At 41.0% G+C, this 12,964-nt stretch overlaps 1 protein-coding gene across 1 annotated transcript in view; it reads left to right on the plus strand.

Moving 5' to 3' along the window:
* LOC122938205 (cadherin-19-like) overlaps positions 1 to 12,964 on the plus strand; it is a 357,445-nt gene that overhangs the window by 182,428 nt on the left and 162,053 nt on the right. The window contains exon 4 of the mRNA XM_044293570.1: positions 4,430 to 4,549. Within this exon, the coding sequence (XP_044149505.1) occupies positions 4,430 to 4,549 (120 nt within the window). The remainder of the gene's footprint in view (positions 1 to 4,429; positions 4,550 to 12,964) is intronic.

Genomic DNA, 12,964 nt, shown 5'->3' on the forward strand with positions numbered 1-12,964 from the left:
ATATAATATTAAAAAAAGTTTAAGGAAAAACTGTGAAAATTCTGAAAAAATATATATTTTTCCTTTCTTCATTTTTTTTCTAACTTTTACAATAGGTTTCAAGCAAAACATTTTTAAAACCATTTCTGTACGCTTGTACCCTGAAAATGGATGCTATTTATGGAAATTATCTACTTGCTGGGCCCACTGCACCACTCTAAAAGACTAGAGTGCATTTTGGATTTTAGCGGCCTATTTTACTATTGCTGGTTCTAATGCTGCACCATGCTGCCAGAAAAATCTTGTACAGCACCAAGACGTTACAAGCCCCTTCAAAGTGACTTTTTTTTATGTTGTTCCCCTAAGGTATTCATCTTGGGAAAATTTGAACATATTAAGGTTTTATATATTTTTTTAAATATGCAATTATATATTTTACACAGAAAAAAAAAACCTTGCCATACAAAATATAGCTAAAACGAATACCTGGATATTTATATTTTTTATTAATAAAAAATGGATGGGATGATTGTATTGGTGTGAATGTAGTCTGCTATGCTATTGCTAACTTTTTATTTTTTTATTTTCTGCATTATTTATTTTGTATTCTTTTCTTATTTTTTATTAATTAATTATTTTTTACTTATTTTTTTATTTTTAGTGAATTAACCCCTTCCTGCCACAGTGAATTAAACCCTTTTTGCCACTGTCAAGCCTGTTCATTTTACATCCAACAGGTGGCACTTGTACATAAGAAAAAGTGCTCTCTGTCAGCTTTTACATTTAAAAATGTGATAGATCCTTGTAGCAGGGTGCTGAAAGCATCTATCACAGCCAGGGCACTTCTCCCCGTGACCACAGCTGTCTAATGACAGCACGGTCACAGCAATCTACAGCGGCACAGGCCGCCGGCAGATCACTATGTAACCTGACTATTTTAGACGTTGGGTTATGTGTAAAATTGTAAGGCAGTAGGCAAATGGTTAACAATGAACAATTGTTTTAGCCGTCCGATGACAGACCATTATAGTGTAAAAAGTTGGCCATGTTTAATATTTTCAGCCGATAGTTGGACAACAGATTTTTCATTCAAAGAAAGATTGTTCATAAACTAAAGATTTCATTCCTAGAAAGATCCATTACCCATTTTCATTGAGCCTTTATGGGCTTTTGACAATGTATTCACAGCTCCATACACGATAGTGCTGCAGAGAGAGAGAAAAACTTTTTCCTGAGTTCTCCGCATCTGATTGCTAGAAGTTCATACAGTAAGACCCCCTCAGATCATCTTGTCTGGGAACTTTCTTACAAAAAAAAGAGTTGCCAAAATTGGTGACTCGGTTTTTTGCATCTAAATCAGTCGTCAGTTCTTCATGCTAGGAAATCTGCAATATGGCCACCCATGCCAACATCATTAGAAGTTGCCAATTAAAGCTGTACGGGGGAAATTTATCAAAAGTGGTGCAAAGCAAAACTGGCTTAGCTGTCCATAGCAACAATTCCAAATATTTTTCAGAGCTCTTTTGAATAATTAAAGGATCAATCCAATTGGTTGCTATTAGCAACTAAGCCAGGTTTCTTTTGATAAATCTCCCTCTATGTGTTCACAGCAACTGATGCCTCCTTTCATCAAGAAGAAGCACAAACTGATCTATCAGTGCTTTGCTTCAGTACTACGAAGCATAACATTATGTGAGTGCAAGGAAATTTGAATGTAGCATATTGACTGCTTGACCCGGTCTATGAGGTCCATTGCAGTTACAGTTCAGACGATTTTTTATACATAAATATATTTATATGTTGAATATACATTTCCATAAGAAGCCAAATCACCAGCAAAGTTTTTGGAATATAGGTTCGGGAACCCACATAAAAAGGAATGAATGTAAACACACATTATTTAAGATGTAATATTCCTGTTCTGTGCCTACTGGCATATCCTTAATCCCAAAAGGCATGGCTGCTGGAGCGCTCACCTGTCTCCCCACTCTGTAATGTCAGCAGTCCATGACCACCATCATTTATCTGCTCCTTCTCAGCAGGCAGGACTGCCAGAATAGTGTTCTGCTTGTTGTCCACTCCACACTGGGCTATGGACTTCCTTTTCCTACCTGTAGTCCCTCTGTCTGCTCTTAGGATGGGTGTGCCTCCTCTGGCTCTTATAGGACCATTGTGCATGTGTCCTGTGTGTCTTAATCATTCCCAACCTATGGCTAGCCTTCCCAGGATAAAAAAAATAAAAAATAAAATAAAATGCCATGTGGGTATTTGATTAGAATATAACTCATTATATACAATTATTAACTATTAAAAAGTGCCTTAGATGTATTCACTTAGTGGTGCGACAACCGCTTAGCCTCATAATATACATGCAAAGAAGCCACACACCGCATGCTAATGAGCTGATTTGAGTCCAGCGTGACGCATTACTTTGATTTGAGTCCAGCGTTTATTCTATTTAGCACTGTAGCCACTCTCTTATTCACTTGTTCAGATGCTCTAAATTCCGCACATGAGCACTGTCTGACTAATGTAATGATGCCCATTCAAACATCATAAAGTAAACTGTGCATGCGCCGGCTATATTTTGGCACAGTCTATCCTCATTTCCGGTAAACCAGTAAAAGCGGGAGTTATTGGTGTGACAAAACAACAAGTTGACGCTTCGGGAAGGAAAATAACTTGCACATGCGCGTTGTATAAGAAAGAAGGCCGGGAGAGTGGCGTTAATGCGCCCATGCGCAGGATTTGAAATGAGACTTTGGAGACACAAGAAAAATAAAAAAAGAGCTGTAGATAATAAAATGATGAAAAATGGGGACTGATTTGTGACGCTATTCGTTCATTTTAATAATTGGCGGGAAAATGAATAACGAGGTATGCAAAGGTACTATATTACTAATGTAAAAAAAGGGGGAGGAATATACTATTATAATTAGTAATTATAATAAGGGCTAGTTTGTTGATGGGGTGATAAACACATGACAGGTTCTCTTTAAGGCACTTTTCACTGTACAAGGGGATTCCTGATAAAAAAAATAAAAAATAAGTTTTCTAGCTTCTCATTACTGTGTGAAGGTGAGTCCCATGCAAAGTTATTACTGGTTGAATTTCCATACCTGACTTTTTCCTATTTACCATATTGAACCAGTTCTGCCTGTCCTTGCCCTGTTTGTCATATATAATCTGTGCTGCCTGCACCAATCTTTGGCCTGCTAACTGGATTCAATCTACTCTGGCTCTACTGACTTAGGCTTGTCCATTTTTCCCTTGGTACCATGCAATGCTCTTACTGGACAGAGACTACTCCAAGAGGTAGTGAGTGGCCCGGTGATTCCCCGACAGCGGACATCAGATCCTTATTTAGGGTTAAGGGGTGAAAGGGTGAAGGTGGTGGAGGAGACGTTACTTAGATATTGACCTTAGGAGTCAACACCTGATGTGTTACAAAAGAGCTGCACTATAGACTGGAAATTTACAATTTTTTTTGTAAGGGGTAAATTTAGTGTAGCCACTGTAATCTCAGAAAGTAATGCTCAAATAGATAGGTAGTGCAAGTACTATCACTAATAGGTGCAAGCACCCTCCTCCCCCATAGAGGCTATTTAGCTGGCAACATTCACAATTTATGACTATCTTGTACGAGTCTTTCCCTAGCGTGATGGTTTCATATAGAGCAATTTTCCAGAATTTATTTTCAACAATTTTTTCAAGGGATTTAAGCACAGTGGTTTTTATTTTTTTATTTTTTATATATATGCTGTTTTTTCCCATGACAAAATATATAAATTAAAAACCCTGCCAAAAACGTTAGGTAGGTGCAATCTTTTGCATAGATACACAATTGTGGATTTACAAAGGGCTGTTTGTGTTTTTGTATATCCTTTATGTACCATGCGACTGCATTTTATCTTGCTTTCAGTGAATTCATGCTATACATTTCATGTTCTTTTAAGTGGTGCATTTGCCACATTTTGAATAGGAAAATGATTATGTTTTCCTTTCTTTCTTATGACATATGTTGTCTATGATTAATCACCATTTGCAATCATAGGCAGATTGGATTACTTCTTCCGATTCTCACTAAGGCTCAGTGCTTTTATAAAATGATTGAATAAACTACTGCTTATGTCAAGATTTCCATGGCAAGTACTCTCTACTTCAATTGAAAGTGTAGGCCCATATGTTATATCCTGTAGCTATTATCTTTACAGTATAATACTCTGCATAAGTACTCTCAGGATGTATTTATTCCGCAATGACATTTGGTTGATATTTAACATTAGAGGTTGCCAAGTACACATAGTATTGTATATGTACTTTTACCATTTCAATGTGTTTGACCTCTTGAAAAGACATACAGTTGTCTTAAGCACAATATATTTTGAATGTTGCCGTTTTTGAAATTGAAAGATTTACATTTATCCATCATGTTTACCTTTGTCTATAGGCACATACATCACTCAAGTAATAGCTACAGATAAAGACGATCCTACAAATGGAAATAATGCTCGGTTGGTTTACAGCATTTTACAAGGACAACCACAGTTTTCTATTGAGATAAAATCAGGTAAAAATTTAAATTGTTATAATTTGTTCAGATATATGTGATTCACAATGCAAAATTAATGGTGTAACATAGAGTACTATAAATGGAGAGGTCAAAGTAAACTCTGCGACAGCATTACGTTAGAATGATTATTACGGGTGATGATGTTACAAAAGTATTGCCAACATCACTGTATAAAAGAAAATAAAGTATAAAATTATTCAAAAATTAGGCAGTGTAATGTCTTCATGAGACTGACAGGACTTTTTAGGGTATATGGAGGCAATAGAAAAATAATCTTTCTCAGCCAGATTGGGGAGTCACTGAAAAGAGCAGCTCTTCTTCTACAAGAACCTGTTTAAAAGTGTGTCTTCAACAGGTATGTGTAGATATGAACTCATTTCTTAAAACCATCTAGTTAACCATTGCTAGGGGAGGTGCTGAAGCTGCGTAAGATAAATGAGAAGTTTGGTTGTATATACCAACAGGAATGGATTTGTTTACATGGTAAAAATAGGTCAGGGAGTTCAAATTGAAGAAAGGCATAGGGAAGATATACATGAAGTAAGTAACTAAATGAGAATATTTGTTAAAAAAACATAGTAATTCTGGAAAAAACTTCAAAAACTTCTGCATGCATGTTTGTAGCTTGCAAATGTAAATACTCTATGAATTATAGACTGTCATACAATTCCCTATAGGTAGTGATGAATATTCTTTTAACCATTTCCCAAACGCCCATTGACCCTCAATGTCCTGGGGGTTGGGATTTATCATGCAACTGCTGAGTGGAGGGCCTGCTTTTAGTGACAGCAGGGCACCCTATAGAGAAGTCAGGGAGCGTATCTCTGTGTCCCTGCCTGCTATATTGATGTATATACAGCGCTGAATAAGCGCTGTGTATAAAGCTAAAGAAGCAATATGCTTCATGTTCTGGGGAAGGGGGGGGGGAGCTGCCAGGTGTTCGTTAGACCTCGATCAGCCCTGCAGTGAGGCTATACAGCATAGTATAATGTTAAGTGTCCCTCAGAGGTCTTGTATGACCTTATGGGGAGGACACAATTTTAAAATAAAATAAAAACTGTAAAAAGTGTTTTATAAAAAATTTTGTTTAAAATGTAAAAAAGCACCCTTTTCCCCAATTGTCATTTAAAAATAGAAAGAAAAAAATAGATATATTTGGTATTGCTGCATCAGTAACACACAACTCTATAAAAATATAACATGATCTATCCCATAAGGTGAACATTGTAAAAAAAAATTAAATGATGCCAAAACAGCTATTTTTTATTACCTTGTCTCCTAAAAAATATAATATTTGGAGATATGAAGTCATATGTACCCCAAAATGCTACCAATGAAAACGTCACCTCCCACAAAAAAATTGCCCTCACACAAGACCATAGACAGAATAAAAAAAAAATAATATGGCTGTAAGAAACTGGCAACACAAAACACAATTCTTTTTTTTTCCCCAAAAATTTTCTAATTTTGTAAAACTTAAAAAAAATTGACATATTTGGTATCGCCACAATCATAACAACTGGCTATATAAAAATATGACATAATCTACACCATCAAGTGAACACTGTAAAAATAAATAAATAAAAATTGCGCAAAAACAGCTGTATTATTACCTTGCCTCCCAAAAAAATATCAAGTCATCTTTTTGTCTTATGCACCCAAAAATGGTACAGATAAAAAGTATGATCCTGCAAACCACCAGAAATCTACATTGGCAGAAAAGTAAAAACGTTAAAGGTTTTTAATATAAAGAGATTTTATTAAGCAAAAGTTGCAAAACATAAAGAAAACTACTGTATGTAAATTTTGTATTGCTATAATTGTTTCAACCTGCAGAGTAAAGTTATCATATCATGCATACCAAATGGTGAACCTCATAAAAAATAAAAAACACTGATAGAATTTAAATTTTTGCCCTCCTCATCTCTTAAAAAATTAGATAAAAAGCAAACAGAAAGTAAAATATACCTCAAAATGTTGCCAATAAAAACTACAACTCGTCCCGCAAAAAGTAAGCAATCTAACAGCAACGAAAAATAATAAAAAGCTATGGCTCTTAAAAACCATTTTAACAAATTCTCTGTTAGAAAATCCAGATGCTGCTTTTTCCCTTCTGAGTCCTGGTGTGTCCCTAAACAGCAGTATAGGACCACAAATGGGCTACTTCTGTATTCAAGATTAAATGTGTAGCAAATTGTGGGGTGATATTCACCTGTTATCCCTTGTGGATAAGAAAGTTTGAGCCTAAGGCTGGGTTCAGACCTGAGCGTTCGCGATGGAGTGCTCTGTATGCGCCATTGTACGGGCGTTTGTAATCGCGCATACAGAGACAAGCGAACGCCCATTGTCGCGCGTTCCGGCTGAAGTCTATGTACGGGAACGTGCGACAAGACGCCCCAAAGAAGCTCATGTACTTCTTGGGGCGTTGGGCGTTTTACAGCGCGATCGTACGCGCTGTAAAACGCTCAGGTGAGAACCATTCCCATAGGGAATCATTGGTTCTTGCCTGTTGAGCGTTTTACAGCGCGTAAGAACGCGCTGTAAAATGCTCAGGTCTGAACCCACCCTTAAGTACCATTTTCATTTTCACAGCCAAGTGTTATACATTCTATGAAATGCCTATTGGGTCAAAGTGCTCATTACAGCCCTTAAAATTCCTCAAGTGAGGTAGTTTCCAAAATATGGTCACTCTTTGGGGTTTTTCACTGTGTGGGTACCTCAGGATGACTTCAAATGCAACATGGTGTCTAAATACCATTCCAGCAAAATCTGCCCTCCTAAAACCATATGGCTCTCCTTGCATTATGAGCCCTGCTTTGTGCCCATACATCAGGTAACAACCACATATGGGGTGTTTCTGTAAACCGCTGAATCAGGGTAATGAATAAGAAAAGTTTGTGTTGTTGTTGTCCCTTAATGTGTTACAGGAAAAAAATGGATTAATGTGGAAACTCTGCAAAAAAAAAGGGAAATTTTGAAATGTTACCTCTATTTTGTTTTGATTCCTGTAGAGTACTTAAAGGGTTAACACAATTTCTAATACCAGTTTTGAATAGTTTGAGGGGTGTAGTTTCTAAAATTGCATAATTTATGGGTGGTTTCTATTATGTAAGCTCCTCAAAGTGACTTCAGAACTGAACTATTCGTTCAAAAAGTTGATTTTGAAAAGTTTCTTGAAAATGAAAAAAAAAATGCTTAAAAAATTTGAAATCTTCTTACGTTCTAAATAAATTTAAATAATATTACCAAATTAGATATGGTGAATGTTAATTAGTAAGTACTTTATGAGGTAACACCATCTGTTTCAATAGCGAAGAGATTTGAATACAGAAAATAGTCAATTTACCATTTACATGACAATGTGTCACAAAATGTGTCACAACTGTCTTATAATAGTTTGGATAAGGCTACTTTCACACTAGCGGCAGGACAGATCCGCTATTTCGATGCCGCTATTTCGCCGTGCAGCGCTCTGTCCCCATTGACTATAAAGGGGATGGGGGCGGAGCTCCGTCGCAGCACGGCAGTTCACGATGAGAGGCCGCCGGACTAAAAAGTTGAACATGCAGTACTTTTAGTCTGGCGGCCTTTTGTCGTGCACTGCTGTGCTGCACCGGAGCTCCACCCCCATTATAGTCAATGGGGACGGAGCGGCGGTCCGGCGGCACGGCGATTCTGACAGGATGAACAGCCTGTCGGATCCGTCCTGCCACTAGCGTGAAAGTAGCCTAAATAAAGCATTCCACATTTATTGCCACATAAAATGACATACAGTATATCAGATTCACAAACTTAAGCTTGGTGAGGAAGGAGGTAAATGGCCTGGTCTGGAAGTGGTTAACAACTGATCTAGCATATAACTAAATCATTTCTGATAATAAACATACCATTTCCTATGAAAGAAATGTACTGCTTGATGTAAAAAAAATATATAAATAGAGCAGTTTTACATGAAATATTGCAACCATTATACAACCACATACTGAACAAATACCTAGTGATAGTGTAGATATGCATACCTAAAACTTTAATATTAGCATAGTAAGAAAGGTCTATCAAACTATCCACAAAACAAGCCTTTTGAATATCAAATACTGCATAAGTTAGGGTTTTATAACAGCATCAGTGATTGAAAACAGCATGAGAAAAGCAGAATATTTCTAAACTGTAATGACAGACAGTATCTCTGCTTTCTTCAAAGATTTCTAAAGTTAAACACAGCTGGTTATATGTAGCAAAGTTTAGTTTATGTATTATAATTAGAGATGAGAGAATTTAAAAAAAATTGCGCAAAAAACGTCTATTTCCTGGCTACAGAGAGCCTTTATAGGGGTGTAGAATACTGTACCTTGCAGTAACATGCATAGGGAGTCTGCTGTGGTAGTGAAACAATACAGTGAGTCAGTATGACATGCAGATGACAGGCGTCACTCTTAGAATCACTCCACATTTCACTTATTTTGGGCAGTTACGGAGCCAAAGCTGACCAAATAACTCAAGTGTGAACTCAACCTTATGGGTCAATGTTAGCGTCAAGAAGAAGTGCACTCCTTTTACACCATCTGCAGCTGATTTCACATACCTGTAGATGTCTACAGAACATGTTCTATTAAACACATATACAAGTAGAGCCCCCGACAGAGTTGAGAAGGTGTCAGCAGTAAGTTTGTGTTGATGTCACTGATTATTTTGCCCTTCCTCTGATCCATCAGAACAATAACCCCATAAAAACGTATCCTGTCTGTAGAGCATCCACCTTCACTCGGTCAGTATATTTATTGTCAGTAATTAGAGTTGAGCGGACACCTGGATGTTCAGGATCGGCCACTTCGGAAAAACTGTTCGAGTTCGGGACCCAAACTTGACCCTGAACCCGAACCCCATTGAAGTCAATGGGGACCCGAACTTTTGAGCACTAAAATGGCTCTAAAAAAGTAATGGAAAGGGCTAGAGGGCTGCAAATGTCATCAAAATGTGGTTAAGAGCATGGCAAGTGCTCTGCAAACAAATGTGGATAGGGAAATGACTTAAAATAACATAAAATACATAAAAAAATTAAATAAAAATCTTGATCTAGGAGGACCAGGTCCATATGGAGTAGGAGGTTGAGGAGGCGGTGGATGTGGCGGTGTAGGTGGAAGTGGCGGTGGAGGAGGAGGAGGTAGCCTACACTGCTTTTTGGTTTAAAATGTATTTATATTTTTTTAAATTAGGGTACACCCCAAAACATTGGGAAATATAACCCTCCAGTCATGCTAAACACACGTTCAGACAATACACCGGCTGCAGGGTAGGCCAGCACCTCCAAGGTGTAAAGGGCAAGCTTAGGCCATGTGCCCATTTTGGAGACCCAGAAGTTGAAGGGGGCAGACCCGTCATTCAGTACATGTAGGCGTGTACACACATACGGGTCCACCATGTTGGTGAAATGCTGCCTCCTGCTAAGACGTTCCATATCAGCTGGTGGTGCTGGTTGTCGTGGCTTGCTGACAAAGCTTTTCCACATTTCGGCCATGCTAAACCTGCCTTCTGAGGTGCTGGCGGTGCCCCAGCTGCGTTGCCAACCTCTTCCTCGTCCTCTGCCTTCGCCTTGTGCTTCCACTGTGCTCCCGCTGTCAGGTGGGAATGCCACCAGCAGCGCATCTACCAGCGTGCGCTTGTACTCGCGCATCTTACGATCACGCTCCAGTGACGGAATTAAGTATGGTATGTTGTCCTTGTAGCTGGGATCCAGCAGCGTGGCCACCCAGTAATCAGCACAAGTTAGAATGTGGGGAACTCAGCGGTCGTTGCGGAGACACTGCAGCATGTAATCGCTCATGTGTGCCAGGCTGCCCAGAGGCAACGAAAAGCTGTCCTTTGTGGGAGGTGTATTGTCTGTGTCCTCTGCATCCCCCCCATCCACGCACCAATGATGGCCATGAGCTGGTCTGGGCGCCACCCTGCTGTGAACATGGTGCCTCTTCCTCCATCTCCTCCTTCTCATCCTCCACTTCCTTATCCTCCAGAACTGTGCCCTGGCTGGACAATTGTGTACCTTGGGTTTGTGAATGCAGGAACCCACCCTCGGAGCAAATTGGGAATGACTGGCTGGAAACCTTACAAAATTATCCCTCTTCCTCCTCCTCCTCCTGTGCCACATCCTCTTCCATCATTGTCAGGTGCGTTTTTTCAAGGAGGCATAGAAGTGGGATAGTAACGCTGAGAAAGGCTTTATCGGCACTGTCCATGTTGGTGGAGTACTCAAAACAGCGCAACAAGGAACACAGGTCTCGCATGGAGGCCCAGTCATTGGTGGTGAAGTGGTGCTGTTCCGCCGAGTGACTCACCTGTGTGTGCTGCAGCTGAAACTCCACTATTGCCTGCTGCTGCTCGCACAGTCTGGCCAGCATGTGCAAGGTGGAGTTCCACCTTGTGGGCACATCGCATATGAGGAGGTGAGCGGGAAGGCTGAAGTTACGCTGCAGCGCTGACAGGCGAACAGCAGCAGGGTGAGAACTCAGCGTGCACAGATGGCCCGCACTTTATGCAGAAGCTCTGACACATTGGGGTAATTTTTAAGGAATCTCTGCACCACCAAATTCAGGAATGTGCGTCAAACCGGCTAGTCCCAGAGCTGCTATGAGATTTCGCCCATTATCGCACACCACCAGGCCGTGCTTCAGGCTGACTGGCACAAACCACTCATTGGTCTGTTGTTCAAGGCCCGTCCACAGCTCCTGCGCGGTGTGGGGTTTGTGCCCCAAACAGATATGTTTTAAAACTGTCTGCTGTTGTTTACCCCTGTCTGTGCTGAAGTTGGTGGTGAAGGTGTTACGCTGACCAGATGAGGAGCTGGTAGAGGATGAGGAAGCAGAGTAGGAGGAGGAAGCAACAGGAGGCAAACTGAAGTGCCTTGCAATCCTCGGTGGAGGAAGGACATGTGCCAAACTGCTATCCGCCTCAGTCCCAGCTGCCACTGCATTTACCCAGTGTGCTGTTATGGAGATATAACGTCCCTGACCATGCCTACTGGTCCACGTATCCAGAGTCAGGTGCACCTTGCCACAGATGGCGTTGCGCAGTGCACACCTGATTTTGTCCCCTACTTTGTTGTGCAGTGAAGGGATGGCTCGCCTGGAAAAGTAGTGGCGGCTGGGCACAACATACTTTGGGACAGCCACCGCCATAAGGCCTTTAAAACTATCTGTCTCCACCAGACGGAATGACAGAATTTCAAAGGCCATTAATTTAGAAATGCTGGCATTCAGGGCTAGGGATCGTGGGTGGGTAGGGGGTTACTTCCTCTTTCTCTCCAGCGTTTGGGAGATGGAGAGCTGAACGCATCCGTGGGACATTGTGGATCCTCTGTTTGCAGGGTGGCAGGTGGCACTGTCACTCCAGAGGTAGATGAAGAGGCTGAGACTGCAGCAGAAGAGGAAGCAGGAGGAGCCAGAGACCTTTCTTGGTTTTTGAGGTGTCTACTCCACTGCAGCTCGTGCTTTGCACTTAAATGCCTGGTCATGCAAGTTGTACTCAGGGTGAGAACATTTATGCCTCGCTTCAGGCTATGATTGCATAGCGTGCAAACCACTCGTGTCTTTTCGTCAGCACATTGTCTGAAGAACTGCCACACCAGGGAACTCCTTGGAGCTGGCTTTGGTGTGCTCAGTCCCTTGCTGCGGTGGGCAGTAGGAGGCATACTGTCTAGAGGACGGCCGCTCCGCTTTTGCACCCTGCTCCCACTTCTGCTGTGCTGGTGGCTCTGTGCGACCACCACCTCTTCCTCCGAACTACATAGGTTACTCACATGACCTTAATTCCATGTGGGGTTGAGGACCTCATCGGCCTCCACCTCATCTTACACCCACTCTTAACCACTGCCTTCCTTGTCGCTGAAGAGACTGCTGCATGACTTGGGGCTTAGACTGCTTGACTGATTTGCAAGGGGGTGAGGTGAAAGACTGATGGACATCGGCTGCAGGTGTCAACTGTGGTCTTTCAGCAGGAGACTGGGTGGGAGACAATGTGAAGGAACTGGATCCACTGTCAGCAACCCAATCTACTATCGACTGTACTTGTTCAGGCCTCACCATTCGTAGAACCGCATTAGGCCTGACCAAATACTGCTGCAGGTTTGGTCGCCTACTCACACCTGAGGAAGGGGTTTTATTTGTGCTTGTAGCTGGCACAGATCGACCACGTCCTCTCCCTGCAACAGGAGCTCCACCAGCAGCACCACGACCTGGGCTACGTCCCTTATTTGACACTCTCCTCATATTTTTCGAATTTAGGATCTTGCCCTAAATGGGTGTTTAATTCATATTAGAAAAGAAAGACAGTATGTAAAGGGTGTATTTCACACGGCCTGAACCAGACTAGGCCTCAATTAAAGATTTCTTTGCCCAAAATGGCTGTATTTCAAATGCCTGA

This window comes from Bufo gargarizans, chromosome 5 (genome assembly GCF_014858855.1).
Source record: "Bufo gargarizans isolate SCDJY-AF-19 chromosome 5, ASM1485885v1, whole genome shotgun sequence".
NCBI lineage: Eukaryota > Metazoa > Chordata > Amphibia > Anura > Bufonidae > Bufo > Bufo gargarizans.